Raw genomic sequence first — 25,361 nt, forward strand, 5'->3', positions numbered from 1 at the left:
AGGGGCTCAATTGTGCCGTTCGCATATCTGATCCAATCACGTCAGTGGATCATTAATGTCTAGACTGCCCCTGATTAGCGACCCATTCGCGATGCGCCACACAGTGGATGACAACGGCGACCCAAACTCTGACATTGTTATTCCGAAGCAAACAAGTTCAGCGGGAGCCACGTGAGGCGGCGGCCCCCTTTGTGGAATGCTAGGAAATGAACGATCGGGGAGGGTGAAAGGTCGCAGTGTGCCCCAGATACGCAGCCACTTTAAGTACACGTCACTACCGTGATGGCCATGCACACACGCCGGGCGTCGCCTCTTCCGTCGGTGCGACAGCGCCGCTCGCTCTCGACTCACTTTCTCTGCATGTGTCGGCACGTCGTTAATGGCTTGAGTTTAATTAAGTGTATGAAGGGCGTGGCATTAACGAGCGCTATTGATAAACAGTCACTGTGAATGTCTGCTTGGGTTAATTGAATATCGACTAACGCTCCATAGCAACGGGACGCTTTCCAGTTTTAACCCCGCAGCAAAGTGTGACGTCATTCCGTGCTCAACTAGTTACCTTCAAGAAATCCGGAGGATTGAATATTACAGTGAAAAAAAGAATGTTAGTGTGCAAATGTGAAAATATTTACATGACAATCAGAGGACCAAAAACGTTTCTCCATCTTTGTAATGCTTTGAATTGAATACATCGACGTGTCAGTGTGATTGTGTTCTTATTATGTGCTATTATGTTCAGTTCTTTCGCTCATAAAATGGAAACTTTCTTGTCGTAGCAAAGTGGGAGTGGAAAAAGTTCACACACATTTGTTCAAATGCCAAATTTTTTTGATACAAAAAAAATGGCAGATAAATTACTTCTAAACTTTCCTACTATTGTGACCTTTAACCTGCACAACTCAATTGAGATATTTTTTTTTTAATTTGAAAAGGGAAGTCAAAATAAAGAACTTCATGTGGTTTCACAGGTCTTCGCAAACTCTGATAAGTAGGGTTGTGTACAATTAACCAATCAAATTGCCCAAATTAAAAGTGCCTCTGATGGAGCTCAAATGAAGGTCAGATGTTCTAGCAGGCTTTTCCGGGTATTTCAGTTGTGACATATTTTAGCATAAGCACAGAGGAATGTCATTGTTCAACGGTATCAGTCCAGAGAAAGGTGTGAAATAATTTCCAGGGAAGATGATTAAAGGGGAATTCCACTGGTTTGCCTTAACAATGTATCCAATAGGTCATGTAATATGTACTCTATTCTGACAATGTGATGTTAAATTCTCTCTCATTTAATAGTGTTTTGAGAAGATTTTTATCACCAACTACAAATTTTCAGGGGCGCTGGCATTTTTGCAAGTCACATGACCATGACAAAGAAATAGCGGTATCGGTTGATCGGGAAGACGGAGGAATACTTTTATGTGTATGGAAGTATTCCTCCATCCTCCGTCTTCCCGATCAACCAGTGGGCCAAGCCACCCACGGATGTGTATGGAAGTATTCCTCTGTCTTCCCAATCAACCGATACTGCTATTTCTTCATCAGATAAGGACAAATCCGAGAAATCAGCGCCGGGCATAAATGGTGTCCCATGTAATCGAGCGTTTGGAACCCCACGTAACACATCACATCCGCGCACGTAGGTCATGTGACTCGCAAAAATGGCAGCTCCCTGAAAAGTCGTAGATGTCGATAAAAATCTTCTCAAAACACTATTAAATGAGAGAGAATTTAACATCACATTGTCAGAATAGAGTACATATTACATGACCTATTGGATACATTGTTCATGCAAACCAGTGGAATTCCCCTTTAACCATAGCACACACTAAAAGCAGCCATCATCCAAAGGAGAAAATATAGCACAACACTCACTGCGGGCCAAATTTTCTGTCACTGGTAACAAGACCGAGACCTGGATGACTGTCCCAGATTGTAAAGTTAAGAAGAAAACGGAGGTTGCCAAAAAGCCGGCAGCAACGTTTAAAGAGCTCCAGGAGTTTTGGGCAAGTACTGGCCGTTTAGTAGACAGGATGTGACAAGAATCTCACGTCTTCTTCATTTAGTGAGGCAATCCTGTAGGGCGGCAAGGCTGACATATCCAAGCCTGACAATATTTTGGAAGAAAAAAAAAAACAATCTCACAAAGATGAGGGAAAACCTGTCATTCTTGGATGAAAGCAAGGGCCATTCCGGTTATAATCCCAAAAGGTACATTTGGTGCAAACACAACACGACAATCATAACCAAAAGATTAGTACACAGACAGTGAAGAATGGTGACGCCGACACCATGTTTTGGGGCTTAGGGCCTTACAAAGTTTAGGCTTCCTGTGGGAAGCAATTAAATGTCAGGAAAAGCCAACTAGAACATTTGACCTTGGTTTGTGGTTAATAAGAGGCACCTTAAATTGTGCTGTGTGTGTACTGACTCCCATCTAACACGAGTTTGAATGATTAATTCTGAACACAGCCACATCCCAACGAGAAGAGAGTGTGCACTCTTGTTTTTAACCAAATGATCGCAATTGTTTATTTTTATTTTATCTTGTAAAAAAATGGGTCATATAGAATGCTTCTTTTTGAATTTATTTATCCTAGTCTCATTTTTTTTTCTGCAACCTAAAAACAGTACTTCAAAGCAGCGCGTGCAGTAGGTGGCTGATGAAGTATGTGACGCGGTTCCCAACTTCAAGTGTAGCAGACAAACCCCTGTGGCGGCTACGAGATAAGTCGCAGACACAATCATCGGCTGTCGCGCACGCAGCGGCGACGCGCGCCCAATTTCACTTTCCAATCGTGGCAAGGCGTGTTCCGCCCGGCCCATCTCAGATCGCCCCGGTCACAACAAACAATTTGACGGCTGCCTCTGTGCTCAGAGATAACAGTCAAAGGTGCTTTGGGATGAAACACGATGAGGCACAAGATAAAGGCCTGACTGCAGGAACCTTGGGGGGGATGGACTGAAGACAAGTGCAGACAAGGAAGGGGCGGGAGGGAGCAGACTACACTGGAGACCTTCTGGGGGAAATCTGCTCATCTTTCTTGGCTCATTTCACACGGTTCTCACTTGTGCTCCCTGCTGGCTGGGCTGCAGAACAATTTTTAATTAATCAAAACTCAACTTTACTCTCCTCTAAATCGATTCAGGTAGCATCATCAGTTCATTTTCAAGTTTTTTAGTTATATATAGCCACGTTACTCTCATACTAATTTATTATTAGAACATTTTCTTGTGGAAATACAAATTTTATTTTTTTTTGTTCAATTACAGCTCGGTTAGGTTTTTAATTTGTTGTTAGTTTAATTTGGTTCTCAGAAATCTTTTCAAAATATTTTTTTTTCCAGAATCCGGTCATTTTGTGATGTCTGTGTGTGAATAACGTCAACAACAACAACAAAAAAAGAATATCAGTCAACAGAAGAGTACATATTACAGTTCTCAAAGCAGACATCAGCAAGTGAGATTGCTGAAGTTGCCCGTCCTTGCCATGTGTAATAATGGGACGTCATTTTCACTTGCAATCCGCTTATTTGTCAGTCAGCGTAACCATCATCTCGTCTTTTTTTCCCCCTTTTGTAACAGCGCTGGAGCACCGTCTCTTGAGGGTGGCTCCAAATCAATCAATAGTTCCTGCCTTGACACAGCATGAAAGTAACAAACTCCCCGTCGATAGGTTCGAAGCACAGCGCCTCTTTGTCACATCCAAATGGCCGCCCTCATTACAACCACAATGTCCTCGTGAGGAAACCGAGCGGCGTGCTGAATCGATGCTGCTACATAACAGTACATGATGCAGTCAAGTCAGTGGAGATGGTTTATTATTTTTCTTTTGTACTAATGAACAACAAATCTGTAATGTGCAGGATTTTTAACACACAAAAAAAAAAACAGCAGTAAGATATTAATGCATGATTTTATGACCTTCTTGATCAGGAAATGTGTTAGTAACTGCATAATGATGTGATTGATTAGTGAACTACTCCAATTAGCTTTTACAATACAGTTCAAGATAAAGTTGTTGTATTGTCACTTTCATATTGTAAATTCATTGGATTACATGCAAGGACTCCATACCCCAAAATGCTTACATTCGCGACCTTTTTTTGTAATTAAAAAGGTCGTGATCAACTCTAGCGGCACGGTGGCGCAGCTGTAAAGCGTTGGCCTCACAGTTCCGAGTTATGTTAATGTTAAAAATCAGCATGCATTCCACTTTTGCTTAACTTCCGTAACCTGATTTTACAAATGTAGAACTCATAATCTGCATTGTGCCACATCCAGATAGTCCAGACTTCATGAAACGTTGATTGAAGGTCCACTGTCATGAAATGCATGATTTTTAGTATGTTATTAATGTAAAAAAAAAAAAAAAAAGCAGCCAGTATGAACACATCCGTTTTTTCCACCACAAAACATGGTTTTGATGTATATGGCTTTTTGTCACTCCCGACTTGAAATACTCTCGAGGGATTTGTTTTGGAGAAGCAGGAAGTAACGTTAGTAGCAGACGCCCACTCAGGCAGTCTCGTTTGTTTCTACTAGATTTACCTGCTGGAATGTAGCTATTTGTACTTCGTGTTAGCCAAAATGCCGGCTCGTTGTATTGCTGAATATTCCTCGAACACTCGGGAGGATGGATTCAGTCTTCATACTTTTCAAAAAGACCCGGTGCGTCGTGAAAAATGGATTGCACAGGTGCAAAGGACGAGAGCTTCGTGGGTTCCAAATGACAGGTAGGTGTGTATACAGCCACTAAAAAACAAAAAATAGTTGGGGGGCGGTTGTAATTCTCTCGGAATGTAACAAAAGATCCGCGCACGTAAGTCAGGGGTCCTGAATGTGTCGATGTACCTGTCGGCGTTGAGCACGGCTACGGACGAGGGGCATGGCTGGCTCATACATACTGTCTGGGAGTCTGTTGTTAGTTAGAAGTGATCCGCACATCATCTAAATATGGCTCGAAACGATGCCCTTGTCACTTCACTCGATTGTGAGCTGTTCTCTTCTTTGAAAAGCTCTTCCGTGTCCCATAGTAGGTGGCACTGCGTGTTTTCAATGGCGAATGTCCCAGTGTGACGTAATGAACAGAGGATGCAGGCACTATGGCGACCACGTGGATGTGTAATGAAACTTCCGCAACTTTGCGCATAGATGGCGCGCTCTCTGCTCATATTTCTATTTTCGCATGGACATTGAAGTGAATAATGTTATATGTATTTTTCAATACAGTATCTATTTTAGAATGTTTATAGGCATGAGACTTGATCTTTAAAGAGTGTTGATCAAAATAATGCAACTTTTCAAACTCCTGATAGCTTGATCCATAAGTAAGCTAATCACCCGCTAGCAGGAGCTATTTGTCCTTGGTTAGCACATGAAAATGGGATATTATATTGAACTCCTTGACCAAGTTATCAGCATAAATCCATGGAGGCACATTTACTAAAAGTCAAACTACAACTTTGCATTCATTAAGCAAATTGCATCACCTTGAAGATTGGCCAAACGGCTTAATTAGCACAGAGGACACTGGACGGCATCCTAATGTCTTCATCTCGCGAGCCAAAAGTTCACCCAATTACCTCTCTGAAGCCATTCAGAAACGTGCTTCGCTCAGAAGTCAGAATGCAAGTAAACATGGCCGCAAACTAATGCGGTCTTTTGCACGGAGAAAACAAATTGGATTGATTTTGGAAGGTTAGCCTCTTGTAGCAAAGGTGGCCTCTCACTTTTTCCTTTTTTTTTTTTTGTAGACATGGTTAATGGTTTAACACTGTAATGAAACCACAACACTTGCAATTGGATCAACTGTAGTGATTCCTTAATTGTATCAATGACCAAAACAGTCAGCGGCTCCTCTGAGGTTGCAGTGGAGGATCTTAACATCCTCATTGGACGCTGCAGAACTATTGATTGGACTTTGCTGGTGACTGAACATTAACAGAGACATATTATGCAATTTTAGAAAGTTCACAGGTTTCTAATTAAATGGGATTGACAGGATCAAAGGACGCTTCACAGCTTCTCTTAACAGGCCTGTTCACAAAATCAGCTTTTGACTGGGCTCTCTTGCCTCATGCAAATTAGCTGGGACCCTGTAAAGTTGGGGGTCCAATGCCAGTATGGCTAATAATCAATCGGTTATATCCTAAAACAAAAAGAGAGAAACTATTGACGTTGCACCTTCCAAAAAAAGAGGTGTATTTCATTTGATGTTTATTTGCAAATCTTTCACTGTGCGATAATTTATTGCTGGCAGTTTTTATTTGAAATGTCATTAAATCTAGATGGTAAAAATCTTGTTTCCCCACTGGAGCCGATGTGAACCAAACCGTCACCGTAAATCTAGTGTACTGTATGTACTGAGAGGTGGTTTTTGGCGGAATACAGTATGCGCTGTGAAGTGGAAGTAATTTGGCACCGACCACAACTTGTTTGCCGGCAGGAGCTGGCACACATGTTCCATCATAAATAAAAATGAATCCACTGACACCCCCACCCAACCCACCTCCATGTTTGGCTGGAATAGGTGAGGTAATAATGTGCGACGATCTGCACATCCGATAACCTACTTAGACGTGGTAAACACCAATTTCAAAAAACTTGAGGGACCAAACAAAAAAAATCATCAAGGTCGTTCTTACCGCACGCAGTGATAGGTATCTCCACCCATAATCGAAAGTCTCCTCCCCTGAATCTGATGTCTGTTTGAGTACCATCCATCCATTTTCTTTGGCGCTTATCCTCACGAGGGTCGCGGGGAATGCTGGAGCCTATCCCAGCTGTCAACAGGCAAGAGGCGGGGTAGACCCTGAACTGGTTGCCAGCCAACCACAGGGCACATAGAGACAAACAGCCGCACTCACAATCATACCTAGGGGCAATTTAGAGTGTCCAATTAATGTTGCATGTTTTTTGGGATGTGGGAGAAAACCGGAGTGCCTGGAGAAAACCGATGCAGGCATTGGGAGAACATGCAAACTCCACACAGGTGGGGCTGGGATTGAACCCGGGTCCTCAGAACTATGAGACCAACGTTTTACCAGCTAATCCACCGTGCCGCCCCCGTTCAAGTAGAAAAAGAATCTAAAATACATAGTGCAGCTGACTGGGTCTTAAAATCCAGAACTCCATTTTTTGGGGAAAGCTTGTGCATTTTTTGATTGGCTGTTACAGTCCATCTGTGATGCTGTGAACTTGCTGCGTGACAGTTTATTTGAGTTAGGCCGCATCGGCTAGCAGTGTGCGGCTAGCCAAATAAACGACTTGACTCGCGAAGCATGTTACAAAAACATTCCACACAAGCAGTTGCTTCTCCTTTTGCGTCCGGCAACAGCAGGAGTGGAATGTTGCTTCCTTTTTGGCTATCGTTCCATTTCCACTGATCTAAAAAAAAAAAAAAAGGCTGGATGGCTTATTGGCCACCAAAACTGAAGTTGCCATCGTCCATCTTGATACTCCCAAAACAACCATGCCAACCTGTGCAGCGACAGCGTGTGAGAAAACATTACACAGGTAAGTTAGAAAGATTTACTTTGACACTGTTAGAGTTTGTTTGTAAAGGGTGTTTTATTTTCTGATGAGCTTAATTCACTTGAACAAAGTTTTGTTTACAGTTGTTGTTGTTCACGCTCTGCTTCACCTTTATAAGCAGACGTTTTTTCGCAAAAAAGTGATGTAAATATTTTCCCAAACTTCATCATTGGATAAGCAAGAAAATGCATGAATTTGACTGAATTTCATAATACAGAACTCTGCAAATTGAATTTGATTTCCAAATGCGAGGAAACAAGTTTAAATTTTCTGTCTGAAATAGAACGTCACAGAGACAACAAATGAACAATGCATTTAGCATGTATTTTCCCATTGCGAGTCATTATTTTAAAAAATATATCTAATTGATTGACTTAAAGTTTAACGTTTTTAATGACAAAAAAAATGCTTAGTTTTTTGCTGTTATGATGATAGTGCTTCACAGCGTATTTTGGGAAAAGTTAACATGTCACGGAAATCGGGCCCTGGGTTCTTGGTAGTCAGTGTTCTATGTCTTTCCTTTGCACTTAACCTTTTTTTGCTTACCAAGTCGAATTAAAAATCGTTCATGTTACCAGAAGTGAAAAAATGTCAAGCTCACATGACCAGTTTTAATTCTACATGCCAAATTTTGAGAAAAACCCCGTCATGATCCTGTGAACAATGCCCTCCACATGTTTTGGGAGTACCAAGATGGCGGCCAACTGGCTTCAACCAATCGACATACCGCTGAATGTGTATGCGCTATCCAGTCATTTTCTTTTTTTTTTTTTAGATCAGTGTCCGGTTCACCACGTGCAATGATTTGCAATCTTAAATATTCATCTTCTTTTCTTTCGGATTGTCCCATAAGGGGTCGCCACACCGTGACATCTCAGATGAACGCCCATATTTGTTTGGCACATTTTTTACGTCGGATGCCCTTCCTGACGCAACCCCTCTCGGGGAGTGGAGGCCCCAGTTGGACACGAACTCACGACCCCTGGTTTACCAAACCAATGCTCCAGCCAGTGAGCTTGAACCATTTAAAAATATCACGATTATGGTTTTCATACCGATCAGGCAGGAAGAAAATCACTAACACACCGCAGGATAAACTTTGAGACACATCCAATGAACAAGCCTTTGCTAACTTTGATTGGAAGTTGGAACAAAACGCTTGAATTCGGCCGGATTGTTGTTACGTGTGTTCCCCGTTATGGCTTCTGGCGTTGACATTATAGTGCCGGAGAAAAGAAAATGTCAGTTCTTGGCCCAGGTAATTGCCAAGTTTTGGGTGGGGAAACTCAAGAGCGGGGGCGTATAGAAATGCAAACGGTTCGCCCGCTGGACGCATTTTCCAGCACTCAGAAAATGTACTTGGTCGTGTGAAGAACGAAGCGAGTCGTTTCAGCCTTTGCGCACGTCCAAACATGACAACTTATCGGAAGGACCAAATTGAAAGACATCCAAGCGTGCAAAAAAAAGAGGAAAAAAGCAGCGATGACCACACTCAGCAGAAAAATGAAAGAGTTTTGTGCTGTGCTGCCAGAGAGACTCTTTCATATCCATAACACACACACACCTACTTGTGCTCTCTCTCTCTCTCTCTCTCTCTCTCTCTCTCTCTCTCTCTCTCGCTCTCTCTCTCTCTCTCTCTCTCGCTCTCTCTCTCTCTCTCTCTTCTCTCTCTCTCTCTCTCCTCTCTCTCTCTCTCTCTCTCTCTCTCTTCTCTCTCTCTCTCTCTCTCTCTCTCTCTGAGTCAGATAACCGACACATTAAAATGCAAAAGCAATTAAGTCCGAGCCACAACAGCGCCGAAGAAGTGCCAACCTGACAGCAGGACTTTGATTATTTTAATTAGAGCAATATGGCTGCTCGGTGCACCAATGTAATTGAAGTTGTACTGGAAGTTGCTGCCTCAACTTAGAGGGCAGCACCTATTTAAAAATTCTCACATAGCGAAACAGTTATGCAAATGCATGCTGTACTGATGAGCTGATTTTCCATTTTGTGTGTGTGTGTGTGTTTTTTAATAATGGATCCAATTTATTCATATTGTAAACTACTTAAAAGTGTTAAATAATAAGGACTCGGGATTGAATTCATCTGCATGCCAAATTAGTCCCAAACCCGTCTGGCTCGGGGAGTTGTGTGGGATTAGGAGGCAGTGTTTACACTAAGCACCATGCGAAACAAAATAATATAATGTTCCTGTACTTTTTGAAACAGTTTGCATGTGGGCAAACTAATTACCATATAACATTTTGACAGGCACCATGAATAATTCAGCACGCTCTCAAGTAACCTTGCAAAAATGATCCCCTGCATAGCGCATGTTTGATTTTGTCATGTCGCCTGACAAATTGGCTGTGTTGTTATACAAGAGGTAAGAAGGGAGCGAGCCAGGAAAATGGAGGGGGGGACAACGACATTGAAATTATAACCCACCTCAAACACAATATACTGATATCAAATTAATGAAATTTTTTGACACCATATTGATGTATTAAAATATTCTCTTTCGTCTCAGTAAAATTACTTTACTCTCCTAATAATAGAAGGTGAGGAAAGGAACATGAGGAGATTACAATATTAAACTTTCTCTGGAAAATGAAATCTATTCAGACTTTTATTGTGGTTAGGATTTTTTCCCCCTCCTCATTAAAAAAAATGTCTTTTTTCTCATGAAAATATGGCTTTATACTAGTAATGAATTTATGAGCGCTTTCATGAGCACTTTACTTCATTATTCTTTTTTTCTTTGAACTATGCAACCTATTTTTTTTTTTACCCAGAACAATTTCACTATCTCATAATATCTGTTTATCATAATATTCCAATTCTATTACCATAAAAATACAACTTTCCTTTGTTAAAAAAAATGCTGAAAATATTTCAAGGACAGTTTGAAGTTTCTTTTTGGTAAAAAAAAAATATATATATATATATATATATATATATATATATATATATATATATATAAAGTGTATTAATATTTTTTTTGCTCTACAATTAAGATTTGTTTTCTTTTGTTAAAAAAAAAATCAGCTTTATTAATTTTGCACAAAAATGCTAGAAATCATTGGACAGTTTTGGGAGAAGGGTTTTTTGCAAAATATAATAATAAATACATAAAACTTTGTTGTAATAATATAAATTTATTAACCCCAATAAATATGTCTATTGTATGTAATGCAATTTTTTTCATGTTGTAGAAAATAACATTTTGTTCTCAAAATTTGGGGGACTTATTTTCCTGATGACATGTATCTCAAGGCACGACTGTACTTGGGGGAAAAAAAACAATATGACTAGTTAAAATGCTTGAGTCTGACTGTATTAATGGCCATCCATGACTACCAGACTCTGTACTGAAGAGCGATTTGTATTTACATTTGACTTGAACATGTTATACAAAGTTTAATTGAAAACTTCTCCACCATTTTTCTTCTATGAAACTCAGCGAGGAAGACGCAGTGATGGGTACAGACTGCTCCGACATCCTATTCCCGCACATTTATCAAAAAGACAGATCTTCAAGTGTCTCCGATCAAGTCCGCCAGCGTTTGATTCAACATTACTGTGATTTCACAATCATACACGGCGGAACCACGACAACACACGTGTGCAGATGTCTGACTCTTTCCCGTTCCAACATGCAATCAAAACTTTACAAAACTCTCAGGTTGACTCACGGCGCACAACACCTGCTCGCGACGCCGTGTGAATTTTGCAAAAGGACACGCATCAATCTTCTGAGGAGTTCATTAAAAAACACCATCTGCCGCCGCTGCCTTCCTAAACATCTCCACAAGATTCATGACGGAGCAGAATGGCTCTCTGCTGACTTATAAAAAGATTGGGAGTTTTTATTTATTTTTTGGCACGTAATCTGGCAGCGGCAGTCAATGCACGACTACGCGCAGGGACGTGCATAATTCCTGGGAAGACGTCCCTAACGAGCTGAGCGTCGGGCCGCAACTGGCCGCTAAAGAGCGTAGACGGGGCGGCGTTATTGTAATCACGTCTGATGAGATTGGGAAGGAGCCGAGGAATGTATTGAGGACGTGTGGCATTAAATACACGACGGGTTGAGTTTCAAACAATAACAGACATTCTGCATTTTTGTACACATTTCAAAACAGTTCCCAGAGTTGTGCGACTTTTGCGCACTGTGACAACGAGGCGCTCGCTCTAAAGTTGCCATGCCAGCGCTCTATCTGAAGGGAAGATGCACTTTGGGGGGGGTGATGATAGCTTACTTGCAGGAACGTAGCCAAAAGTGCAAGCACCCACACTAAAAACTATCACTCGGGGAGGAAGTAGTTCATGCCCTATACTGTGTGTATGTGGCACATGGACACGTAGCAACCCTCGAACAGCACCTGCCACATCCCCCGCAGTCACCGCGTTGACAAACTCAGCAAGCAATCAAGAAAATGCCTTTTATCAGAAGCCAACGCTAATCCGTACACCCAACAAATCTCCATGCAGCTCTGCTTATCTTCCACAACACCACTCCTGGCCTATTTACCCATATAGTGACCATATGTGCAAACACTGCAACTCTGCTTCTCTGTTGGCTTTCACATGATAAGAACAGTCACTGGCTCATGGTGACTGATTATTAGGGTGGATATTAAAAGTCTACACCGAGGCCCCGTAGTTCAGTGGTTAGAGCAACTCAAATGCATGCAAAAAGCATTGAGACCACTGGACTATGGATTCCAAAACTCTTTTCCTCTTCTAGTTGTTTTAAGGACAGTTTATTTTTTGTTAACTTCCAGATATATGTGTTGAATGGAGTCAACCAAATTCTGGCACCAGTGAAATGCTACACCAGGCCACGACGGTTGGCAGGCGTGGACAAATAAAGACAAATATCAATAATCTTTTTCTATGGGTAATAACATGACTTTTTGTTGCAATTTTTGCCATGGAGCAAAGACATGATCGCGACAGCGTAAATTTGGTGTCTTGCTCAAGGGTATCTCAGGCCTTTGCCAGTCAACAGGAATCAAACCCAAGGCCACATTCTTGAGCAACTCCTCCGCAGTTGCCAGTTGCGTCAATGGCAAGAGGGCCGAGGGGCTGAATGTGCGCTTCCTCAGACAGAAGACTGTGCGTGGAGCAGCCCGGGGCCCGATGCCTTCCTGGCGGGATGCCCTGGAGTGATTGCTTTCAGATAAAAGTCATCATCTGTACTTGCTGCACCACTCGCAAGATGTGGAGGCATTGAAATGTGAGGTCAGCAGGGAACTGAAGGGGCTCTGATAACAACAATCTGGTCTTTGATCCCAAGCCCATCGGAACATTGGCTCTCCGAGAGGCTTGAAAGCCAAACGAGGGCAGCGGTGAAAAAAAGGCCGTTCACGCGCCGACATTTTCACGTGGGAATGATGAGTTGCGCCGGCGAGCCTCATTTAATGTCGCCCCTCACACCCGCTGCCGGCGCAGCGGAAGAGTCTTTTTGTGAATAATTTAGGATTCTGTCGTGCGGAGGGAGAGGCCGACAAAATAAAAACCGGACCAGTCGGTGCTACATGTTCTCTGCATGAGTCCCGGATGTACGCACACAACGTGAAATCTCAACAGGCAGTCGTACGTTTTCCTGGGCGGACAAGAGCGCTACCAAGTCTGAGGATTTAGCCAAAACCCGATTTTATTACAGAGCAATTACTATTTAATTGCCGCTATGCACATATTTGACTTTCTGGAGTTCCAAACCATCTACCGAGCGTGAAATTGCACAACAAGAGCATTTTATGAGGGAGGGCTGTAATCAATAGTGGCTCATTTGCATGGGCTGTTTGGAACAGGTGATTATCCTGCTGTGATTTTTCATCACTTTTTCTTATGACAACGACTCTACTAATGCTTCCACCAGTTCTCCGGAAAAGGGGAGGACACGAAAATTAGGTGCTCTGTGGATTTTAAGGCTGTCCACACCTACTGGCAATTTCGAGTCATCAATTAACCTACGAGGCACGAAAACAGAGTACTCTGAGAACATAAAAAGTCCACACAGCCGAGGCCAGATTTGAACCGGGATCCTTAGAACCGTGAAGCAGAAGTGCTAACCGGTCAGTCACTTTGCCGCCTACAAAAAAATGGCTTGGCAAAATATGTCCCCAAGAAATTAAACACAGATGACAACGCTCCAGCCAACTGCAAACGATGCTCTGTGAGACTGGAGGAGGCGGAGAGTCGCGAGCTGCGGCGGCAGGCTGTCCGGCCAGGAGTTTCTTCAGGCTGTTGTCGCACGTGCAACCGGGGCGGAGCCCGGCCAGAGAACGCATCACTTCACTTGTCCATTTAGTTGTATTTTATGCAGTAACTTGTGGTCTTCTCATGAAACAGTCTTATTCTTATTTTTAACTCACTATATTTTCTATAACACAAAGGTAACATGGCTACTACTTGTATAAACCTCGCGCACCTATGTCATCAAATCACGTCATTAGCCGGAAGTGTCGGTCAAACAAAGCATTCTTCAATGCTAAGTCGATTGGAGACGATGCGAAAATACTCTTATAGGACGACGCCCAGAGTTTTGTCCGATACCGTGAAACATTTACAAGGTGATAATAAACGAAGAAATTGGACTGTTAATTCAGTTCCGCTTGCCTTGAACAACTGGATCCACACATGGATCTGGTGAGTAAGTCCTCGAGATTTACAGGGAAAAGATTGAAAGCGTATAAAAGTCTGGACACATTCAAATACTTTGTTGCTGGATCTGTTCTTAATCAAGAATAAATCCCACATAGTGACGGAGCCACACAGATTTTTTTCAATACAAATACCAATATTTAAATAAATGACCCATGGTTTTACACAAACTCGCAGTCATTAATTATGATTAAAAAAAAAAGAAAGACGACGGGTTGACTGTTCGTGAAAGCGGAAGCGTATTCGGATACACGTTAACCTTTGCCAAAATCCATCAATCTTTTCAGCTAGTATTCAATACAAATACCAATATTTAAATAAGTGACCCCTGGTTTTACACAAACCGCGACTTCACGTGCACAAGCTTTATATCCACTAGGCTATTATTCTTAGGCTGTAATTTTTCTTTGTCTCTTATCTCATGATTCCTTTTACATCGGGCCTCCTGAGAACGCGACATAACTCAAATATATTTGGTGACAGACTACATTCATGCAAAATGTGCGGCAAGACAGACAAAAACATGCAGATGGATCTTAAAATGTCACTGATGACAAATTACTAGGAGAAGTTTAGCGTTTCTGTACATATTTAATTAAAATAAAATACATTTACATCACAGTTGCAAGATGCCACGGCATTATAAAGTATCTGTACATGGTATTGGCAACCACTCTGATGTGAGTAGTTGTAGCACTTGTATTTGATCGAGAAGCCTTTTTTTTGTGGTATTAGTGTATGCCTCTGAAGACAAGCCGAGTCCCTTATTTTTAATAACAATCATCGCAACATCCACAACTTGTCAAGAACAAATTGACCACCCCCCTATTTGCAGTTGCGTCCATTGGTTCGTGCTCTGACAATGGGGACTATTTAATCAAATCATGTAAAATGCCACACTATCTTATCACAGTAGCTCCAATTTCTGTCCGTGGCCCAAAGAAAAACCTTTGCAGTTCTTGTCCGCCACTTCCAAGCAACCCGAGAGCACGAACGCTCTTTCATATCCTCTCGACTGTCTCCGAGATTGAACCCAGAGATTCCAACCGGTTTCCGTGGCAACACCATGAAAACCCAACCACGCCCACTGCAATAAACATACTCAGGCGTCAAACGGCTCTTTTTTTTTTTTTTTTTTTTTTTTAAATGGCTACAGCATTATGATGTGTCACAGTTTTGGCATCACAGGACGTGTAAAAATGAAAAGCCACATTGAGCGTTTGATTGAGTGACGAGAATAACATTGGTTTGACTGATGGGCAGCGGGAAAGAATTAGGGTAATAACTTGAGCATGTTTTCTTTCCACTCCTCCCTTTCTCCTCTTTTTCTTCACTCTATCCCTTCCCTAAGTTATTTCACGTTGTCATTATTTGAGGAGGAACCAAAAGGGAATAATTGTCCCCCCCCCAAAACAGCCTGCAGACGTCTCAAGCCTCCCTGATAACGACTCTCAACCAATCTATTTTGGTTTTCTTTTGGCTGAGACTCATTGCACTAATTATTTCATGATCAATAATGAATTTAGATGGAACCACCATGAATTTAATTGAAATGACGACATTGATAAGGTCACCAAAAGCTTCAGACATCAGTTTCTAAAGTTTATCTCCCATCAAAAAAACTGCGAACCATTCCAACGTATTATCGTCTCCCGTCAATGGCTGGCTTTCGCGTCACTGCAGACAAATCAAAACCCGGGATGCGATTTGCAATTGCGAAATGACAACAAAGCAGCAAAATCAGAAATAATCTCCTTCAGCATCACAGTTTTGTACATGAATGAGCCATCTTGACAAATGAGACAATCAGTTCAGGGATTGCGTGCAAAGGGAAGACGTTCAAATCTCCGATGTTTACTGTTGAAATCTGTACTTACTTTTCTATAAAAAACTATATTTGCATGTTTACTTAAAAATGTGTTACATGTATCCGCTATGGGAGGAGGAGGGGGACAAGTTCATACTATACTGTAAACTAGGCTTGTTTTTAATCTTATATTTTATGGTAAACTCAGAGGAAGGCTTCACACTGAAGAAGAAGAATAAAATAATGAAATAACTAATTATACTCTATATTAGTCCAAATTTAGATTTATGCGTATTTTTACAATAACATTTGTCCTAATTAGGGCTGTTGATTCCCTACAGTAATCTACTAGCGTGTAAACATTATAAACCCAAAAAATTGTCATAATCCTGGCAGCTCTCTGCTATAAACAAGATGATTAAAAACACCACGGAAAAAATCTATTTAGGGTTGCAGTTGGCAAATACTTTTAGAAGTGAGTATTTTCATTTATTCCGTGGATTAACTTGCGTAATTAGATTTTTAAAAATGATTTTGCATGATTAAAGACAATAACGCGCATGTGAAGTGCATGTATGAATTTTGGCCACAAAGTGTCACTATCCTCACTACTGTTGTATCTGTGATTTGAGCATGTATGGCCTTGAAAAGTGGTGCCTGGCTTGGTGAGCAACGTGGCCATCAACGAATGAAAGTGTAGAGTTGGCTGGCTGTTAACTGGCTACAACGCATGTTGAGTGACTCGGCAGCTCGGTTACGAACGTGCTTATTACATGTTTTGTCCAAGAAGTCAATTGAAAGTCCGTCGGCGGTTTTGTCTATCCCCGAGACTTGTGGGGGCCTCACAAAACGGTCCAACTAGCAATGGTATGCATCTTAAATTGGTCAAAATCAATATGTCAGCTTCCGTGTTGACGAGTGGAGCTATGCCATTTTAGTACTCATCACACATTATTTTACTTCTTAGGTGTAAAACAATTCCAAGCTGTGCCCAATCTTTTTTGGACTCTTTCCTCCAACCTCGCCACCAATACTACAACTTATTTTGACACGTGGTGCCAGTAGCATTAGAGATTTTGCGTCGAATCTTTTTTCTGTAATCTGACTTTTTGATTAATCGTTGGAGCCCTCAATGCCGTTTGTGATTTGAAAAGTCCTCGTAAAGTTTCGTGCTCCAGCCTAGCTCTGTCGCTCCTCATGCAACTTTAGAAAATAATGCCAGCCATTTTCTTCAGTGTCACTCAAAAAGTGCCAAACACACTGAGGCTTGCACGTCGTTTAATACGTTGTAATATTTTCCAGCGCCAACACACAAAGGAGCTCCTCAGTACGACTTTGACTTTGAGAGTCAGCGCCAGTGTGAGACTCTTTTTCGGGAGAATAAACAACCTTTGTTGGCTGTCATAGCAACAGTCAGCCTCCCCGCCGACGACGTCTTTTGTCGCGCGCCGACCATTTTAAATCTTTCTGACAGAAGCATCCGAGTTGTCCACGTTCAACGGAAGAACACGTGCACAAATCATTATTCCATCAGCCACCAAAGTTCCTCGTCATCCGTCAGCTGCCAGGTCGTCAGTCCTCAATAACGGTGTGACAAAGTGCAGGCCAGCCGCGTCTGACCTCAGCGCGCAGGTGAGCGCCGTCAAGTCAATGACTCGTCGGATGAATGTGCCGCAAAAAAGCGAGCGGCTAACATTCATCATAAAATACACGGGAATGCATTTCAAAGGGGAAGATGGGAGGAACGCGATAAGGATGACTTATCATCACAAACAGAGGAGAAAGGTTCACAATCGTGTTTTTTTTTTCCCCCTTTGGAACTTTATAGGATGATAAACTGATGCCGCATCACACTAGAATAATACAAGAAGTAGTGTCAGGAATACTTATGATGAAATTCCGTTTATATACAGGTTATGCTATATGATTATGGAATAATATCTAATATAATTTATCAGCTATAATTAGACATTAGTTCAGTAGTTTTGTAAATGTACTTTTAATGTATTATTACGATGCGTTATTGTTTTGCTTCTGACATGATCAGTGACTGCAAATTAAAAGAGCACTACAGTATTACTACTACTAAAACAAAAAAAAAAACCTCAAGATCTACTTTTCAAGCAACCAGCCTCTCGCGAGCTAGCGATGGGAGGGATGATAATGATGATGCTCCCAAACCTTTTTAAGGTTAGGGTTATATTGCCTCCTATATCTAAAATACAGAATTAGCTTTTTGTGTACTGTACGGTCTGTGCTTTCATCCTGGATCAGGGTGTGCCAAGGTGGAATTTTAAAATGACACACATCTGATCCTGCACTTTCTTCTTTGGCTTCAGACCAGATCTTTTCTACTCAGAAAAGAGAAATTCTCATCCAGTTCAACCACTTTTTCTTCAATTATTCACATACTCCGACAGTCACTGCATCATAAAACAACAGCATTTCTTTTTTACCTTTCTCCATTAATATCGAAAGTAAACATAAGCAGCATGTCTACCTCATCTTTGCTCTACATTGCCCAGACTGTGTCGCTAACTAAAGGAGCGGTGGTGGACGCTGTCATTATAAAACACATTGATGGGCTGCCTAAGTACTGTGACATTTGTAATTATGAGTGTACGTCCTTAAGAGCCGGGGGCGGGTATGAGGTAAACTAGGAAAAGTGTGACGGAGCAGCGGTCGTTGTTAGAGAAAGTTCCGTGTGATGCCTAAAGAAACCACTGGCTTCCTCTTTTCATTTTTTACAGTACATGTGTCAATTGTGCCATTGGATGTAACAACCAGTCATCCCTCACTCATTGAATTAAATGCCACAAACTGAATAGCTGCGTACAGTTTAAAGGGAACATTGGCCGATTTTTTTATTTTTTTTGCATGCCGCCCCGCTGTCGACTAAGCCTGCCTGGACGCATTGAGCACCCCTACTTTAGTGCATTGCAGAAAAAATTCAAATAAATGACACAAAAGCCACAAAAACGCATTGTTTTTACCTGTGCGTCCATGAGCAGGTGTCTCATGAGGGTCATGGACTTGGTCAAGGGGTCCCCTTCCTGCTCCCCGGTCAGGAAGTCACGCTGGTCACGGCTCAGGATCCTCGGCCGGCTCACCATGAACTGAGCGATCTGGTCGTTGAGGCTGTTGAGGGACTGCACGGCTGCGAGCCGGAAAAGACAAAGAATAATTGAAAGCAGGAATGTCTTATCTTGTCCTCCGCACACCGAGCTTTCGGTTCATCCACCCCGCAAATGAGAATCCTCCCAGTGATCCTTCCTCGCTCTGATCCTTCCTCTGTCAGTGTAACTCTCATTTTGGACAACAGGGGAGCCGTTAGGTTAAGACCATTAGCGGAGACACAGAAACCCACAGTCGCTCCATTATGCCGTATGATTCTTCCCGGGGACGGCCACCGTAATAATGCCATTATGTCTTGTTGCAGTTAATGGCCGTTTCGGCGCTGTTTTGCGTGGCTTCGTCTCGCCGGGTTTGTGCAAAGTTGGCCTTTTCGCACAGTCAGGCTTCGTGTAGGCATCGTCTTATCAATGCAAAGTCACATTTCACAGCAGGGACGCGGGCACAAAGCGTCTGATCATCAGACAGAGCGAGAACACGGCTCTTAAACAAAACGGTGGATAATTTATCTCGTCTTTGAATCAATTAATTAAAACAAGAAAGACTGTGTGTGTGTGTGTACACAGACACAAGTGTCTTTGCAATGTAAAAAATTAAGTTTCAAAGCATAAAAAAAAAAAGAGAGAGAGAGAGAGAGAGAGAGAGAGAGAGAGGCAGTGGGGACTTTAGGGCTCTACAGGATTAATTAGCAGGAATACTCCGGTGGTGAATGAAGCTGTGTTGTAATCCCACAATTTGTGAAACACGATTGCAACAATGTTTTCACTGCAGGGAGGCGTGCATTGCATGTTAATGAACACAATCATTTCGACTCTGCAGTCGTTACGTACGATGAACCTGCATAGGCTGGATCAAAAATGATAACATTTGATTCCTTTGATCATTAATCAGGTATTTTCTGTTCAGACGTTGCATGTGTTCCAATATCGAGACTGTCTCCCTATTGTTTTGCTGTTGTGCTCACCCCTACTCCCCTTGTCCACTCTGTCCCTCTCTCTACCTTCTAAAATGCATTTTCAATAAACAGAATTTTGTTTTTTAAATGTATAAATAAATAAAGAGGGAGTATTTCAACCACCCCTGTTGCACAGCGAAACTGTTCCAGCACAAAGCCATACGGATCCACCATTCTGCAAGGCAGAACGGGTTTTTAGAAATAATTTAGGTATGTTAGTACCGCCTTGCAATATGATGCTGCACAGATGTGGAATGGGGGGGGCAATGGATAGCTTTCTTTGAAAATAATGGATGCTTCTTTATTGAGCACATCTTCTTATGCCTGCATAAAACTGCATGCGTGTTTGAGCCCTGGAAAAAAAAAAAAAAAAATCTGCTTGACTATATCCCACTGCGCTGAAAATGGCCACGTAAGATCTTAGTTTTTTTTTTTTTTTCCCCCCCACTGTTACTAATTTCTGTTATTAGAGGCAATTGACCCCTCCGTACAGGGCACTTAACTACGCCTCCTGAAGTGACGTCACGCCACGTGCGCTGACGTAAGACAAACAGAAGAAATGGCAAATACAATACAATACATTCTGAACTGAGAGAGACGCCATGCTTCTGATCTCATTCAATCATTCACACGTAGCAATGTTATGCTAGCGGAGAACGTCTCATTCATTTATACGAGACGTGTATTAAAAAATCTAATTTAGGGCATATCTTCGTGCAAACACAGTCTGGTTAAGCTTAGGTCGCGAGCCAGCAAGAAATCAATACGTTTGTGCAGTCCGATCATCGCTAAATATCGCTCAACAAAGAATAAGTGTGTCAATGGTTCACACGCAGCAGTGTTATGCTAGCGAAGAACTTCGAATTCATTTATACGAGACATGTATTGAAAATCAAATATAAGGCATACCTTCGTGCAAACATATCTGTTCCAGTTGATATTAGATGGATTTAGTTGATGATGCGGTCTTCCACAAAGTTTGATCCATCGAAGGCATTTTTTGTACTGGGTCTTCGGTTTTGGAAAGGGTACGAATGGAACTCCACCAAATAGCCTTTCAGGATACCCGTCGTCACTATTACAAAGTCCGTGACTACACCTCTTAACCATATTTTTTGTTAAATAACCCAAATACGCGATAAAACGCTAACTAAACCTATACTGGACCATGCAATGTTGTCTGAGAAAATGGCGTGAGCAAAAACGGGCTTTGGTTTATGCAGATCTCTGGCCTCTGATTGGTCAGTGACGCTGATTGCGCAATATTCACGGAGGGGTCAATTGAGTGTGGGTATTTAAAGGACCTCTTATGGGCTTTAAAATCATTTCCACATGAAAGAAAATGTTATATTTGTGTTACCTTCAAATAGCTATATTGTCAGACTGCAAAATGAAAAAAGATTAAAAGGGCCAACAATATATTAGCGGCCATAGCCTCGCAGAATACAAGAACCAAGGTTAACTTTTCACCACAAGCATCAAAGATTTACGAGCACTCCTTTTGCCAACCTATTCCAGCAAAGTCTTTTTACGAGAACGCGGCAGCCCTGCAGCCAGCAGGCATCAAATCAGCCCAGGGTAAAGTCGGATAAAATGTTTATGACAAGAGGCTGACAACTGAATTCCAATCTTGCCTCCAACGTTTACACGGAGACCACCTCTGCCCCCCGTTGACGGGAGGAGGGCCATGGAAGGAAGACGTAGTGAAAATTGTAACGCCGCCACCGGAAGACGGCGTGCTGAGAAACTGTGGAAACGGTCCACTTGTGATTCAATTTACCATATCAGAATCAAAACTGTCGCATTAGTCTAGGATGGCATCACACTGGTATGGGTTTAGGATTTAGGGTTAGGGTTGGGCCCATGGTGGAATGATTAGAGGGTAGGGTTTGGGGTTGTTATGGTCAGAGTTATGTTTATGGTAAAAAGCACAAGATTAGTTGGAGTCGGGGCGCAAGGTTTGAGGGTTTTGGAGCTAATGAACAATCTCAGTCCACATCTGTTTGTCTTGGTAGCGAGGAACTCATATGTTTTGAAGGTTAGGGTATTGGGAGGAATGTTACTACTGGGTGTTAGCGTCAAAAAGACAATTACAGTGGAAACCATTTTGGGTGAGGGTGTTTGGGGTAAGGGTTGGGTTTAGGATTTGTGGTTCAGGTTGGGGTTACGTTTAGTGGTGGACAATCTCAGTCAACACCAATTATTGTAAGGATGTTCGGGATTAGGGTTTAGTGTTTGAGGTCGGAGTTGGAGGTCAGGTTTAGGGTTAACCTTCAGATATAAGGGTCTTCTTCACACCCGTTAGGCCCTCACTTCTAACACCCCAACTGTTAGTGTGTTTGTATTTAGAATTTGCAGTTTCAGTTATTATGAGTTAAGGGTTAAAAGGCTAATGAATGATCCAATTCATGATAGAGCAGGGAGACACACAGAACTGTGCACTTTTTGTGTATGTCGGGGAGGGGGGGTGACAAAGATCAAATACAAAGAAAATCATCAATGGAGCCATAATAAATGATAATCAAGAAATAAACAGTATTTGAGATATGTTACTGGTGTACCACTATCCCCTCGCTAAATAGTCAAACACTTTTTTAGCAACAAGGAGAAATGTCTACATCCTGGTGTGTCTTCAAAGTAAGGCCTCCTTGCTTCGGAAAACATTGCCATATACGTATTTCTGATTATCCACCTGGGTGATAATTCTCATTGGCAATATGAAACGTAAACAGCTCTCAGAAATAGGAGTACGGTTTGATTCCATTTGTGTCATTCAAGGTAAAAATACTTTAGTGTAGCACAAAAGGGTTTCCAGGAGCAAAAAGGTACAGATAAAGTTCCATGCGATGTGAAATGTGGACAGCCCGTTACATTCTTTGGAGACACCCACGGGGGGAAAACTACATCAACATAACCCTAGCTCTAATGAACCATGTGAGCTCTTACCAGTCTCGGGAAGAAGCAATACAACACAACAGAATAGTATGTGAAAACAAAATATGATCAGAGGGGTGTTCTTACCAAAGACCTTAACACCCACTAGTAGGCTGTCCAACATAAGATTACATTAAAAAGTCTCTTTTTGCCTCCGTATGCTTGGGGCACCGTCGATTCTGTGTCAGACAGCTTCTGCCAAGGCAATTTGACGAGACTCCAAGAGCTCAATTTGGAGCCAAAAGGTCCAGAAGAGTGGGAATGAACAATATGAGGCAATCGCACACCACAGCCCTGGGCTTCATTTCCAAGACGCTGGTGCCAGAATAAATACCTTGCGCAGTTTTTGCAAGGGCTAAAAAGCGCAAGTTGGACTGCAGTCAGAGCAATAACAGCACCTTGAACTGTCGCACGCTAAAAGACAGACTTATTGCAACTTTTAATGTGGATTGGGTGGGGGGTGGAAATATATTAATTAGGCTCAGCAATGTTGGCTCTTTGGATGTGGCAGCCTGCTGTTGTCGCGACATTGTCGTGCAGCTAGACCAGCATGTGGGTCCAATTTAACTAATGCTTGAGTAATTGGACACGTCACTTTGTCAGTTATTCCAGTAATCATTGTAGGTTTTTCATTTGACAACTCTTCCGTCCAATTTTAAAAAGCTCATCTGATATGTTTTTTATTTGAAGACTACTTTATTTTGAAAGTCATTCACCAGAATTCACCTAGCGCAATTGACGCTGCTGCGAAGTTGTGGCAATGTTCGTAAGTAAAATGGTAGAGCATAGAGATTTAAAAAAAAAAAAAAGAGGTAAAAATATTTAAAAATAGGTATCAAAAACTAGTTCACTAGTAAGGTTAGACAAAAAAAAATTCTGTTAGTTTATTAGCTTTGCAAACATCCATCCATCCATCCATCCATCCATTTTCTTCACCGCTGTTCCTCACGAGGGTTGCAGTGAGTGCTGGAGCTTATCCCACCGGTTAATGGGGTACACCCTGAACTGGTTGCCATCCAATCACAGGGCACATCGAGACAAACAGCCGCACCCACAATCACACCTAGGGGCAATTTAGAGTGTCCAATTAAAAACAGACTGCCCGGAGGAAACCCACACAGGCACGGGGAGAACATGCAAACTCCACACAGGCGGGTCTGGGATTGAACCCGGAACCTCAGAACTGTGAGGTAAACGCTTTGCTATCTGAGCCACCGTGATTGATAGATTGGGAAAAAGGATTTTGCTACATAGCAAAAGTAAGCACTACTTAGTTCTGAAAAAGGTTAGGTAGGCAGCAACCTGACTGATTACCGCAAGAATTGTGTATATTAGTTATGCAAAAACTAAATCACTTGTATAATTACATAAAAGTAGTTAGCTAACTAACTAGCTAGGATTATACAAAAAATAAATAAATAAAATTCCACACAAAAAATGTAGTCTGCTACTAAGCAGGAGAAAAAAAAAGTTGCCTAAATCATAGTCAGCTATTACATAAATTTACTAACACGCGAGTTATGTCAACAGAGCAGTTGAGAATCCCTGAGCTACTCGGAAGTATACAAAGAAATGTGTTGGGACAAACCTTGTACTCAATGAATTAATCATTCAGTGGAATTTTTGTCTCAGCAGCACAGACTGGATTGATTTTGGTGAAGGACAACCTTGAATTTTAATGCCATCAAAGACGCTTGGTGTGAACTAAAACGGGGGCTTCCTTTTTTCTTCTGTTTCCACTTTCTGAAGGTGGAATAGCACCCATGTCCCTTTACTTTGGTCCACAGTTTGACACTCAAACTTGTGGTCAGTTTTCTGCTCCTCATTATATGTAATATGTGCAAGCCAAGTCAGAAATCGCATGGGGGTGGGTGGGTTTGGGGAAGGAAACCTCTAGTGGATAACTTTAGTAGATTCTCTGCAGGAATAGCAAATGTGAATTTTAAGTAAGACGCGGCTCTCTTGTGGGCTTACTCGCACTCTGGTAATCCTTTCATAATGAAGCCAAATCATTTCTGCAAGGTTTCTCTGCTTCAGTTGATATGGAAACAGCAGCTAATTGCTCGCAGATATAAACACACACACACACACCACACACACACACACACACACACACACACACGGAGTGTATTCCCACATGTGAAATGGGAGCTGCAGTAGATGATAACTTTTCTTGTGTAGCCTTTCAGGTGTGATCAGTCACAGGGGGGAAAAAAAAAGTGGCTTGGAGTCTTTGGGGGATAGCAAAGAGCTGAAGGGTGCAGCCATGAGCTTGAAGGACAGCCAATGCTGCCCCCATCTGGTCACTTTGAAAAATATTCATATGACGTCATGATTGGATTCAATTAT

At 41.9% G+C, this 25,361-nt stretch overlaps 1 protein-coding gene across 2 annotated transcripts in view; it reads right to left on the reverse strand.

Moving 5' to 3' along the window:
• The window catches only part of LOC133507329 (kazrin-like), a 110,327-nt gene that overhangs the window by 66,612 nt on the left and 18,354 nt on the right, over positions 1 to 25,361 (reverse strand). For both annotated transcript variants that reach the window (XM_061832255.1, XM_061832256.1), the window contains exon 4: positions 18,985 to 19,148. In XM_061832255.1, coding sequence (XP_061688239.1) covers positions 18,985 to 19,148 — 164 coding nt within the window. The remainder of the gene's footprint in view (positions 1 to 18,984; positions 19,149 to 25,361) is intronic.

The sequence above is a fragment of the Syngnathoides biaculeatus genome, chromosome 10 (genome assembly GCF_019802595.1).
Source record: "Syngnathoides biaculeatus isolate LvHL_M chromosome 10, ASM1980259v1, whole genome shotgun sequence".
Taxonomy (NCBI): Eukaryota; Metazoa; Chordata; class Actinopteri; order Syngnathiformes; family Syngnathidae; genus Syngnathoides; species Syngnathoides biaculeatus.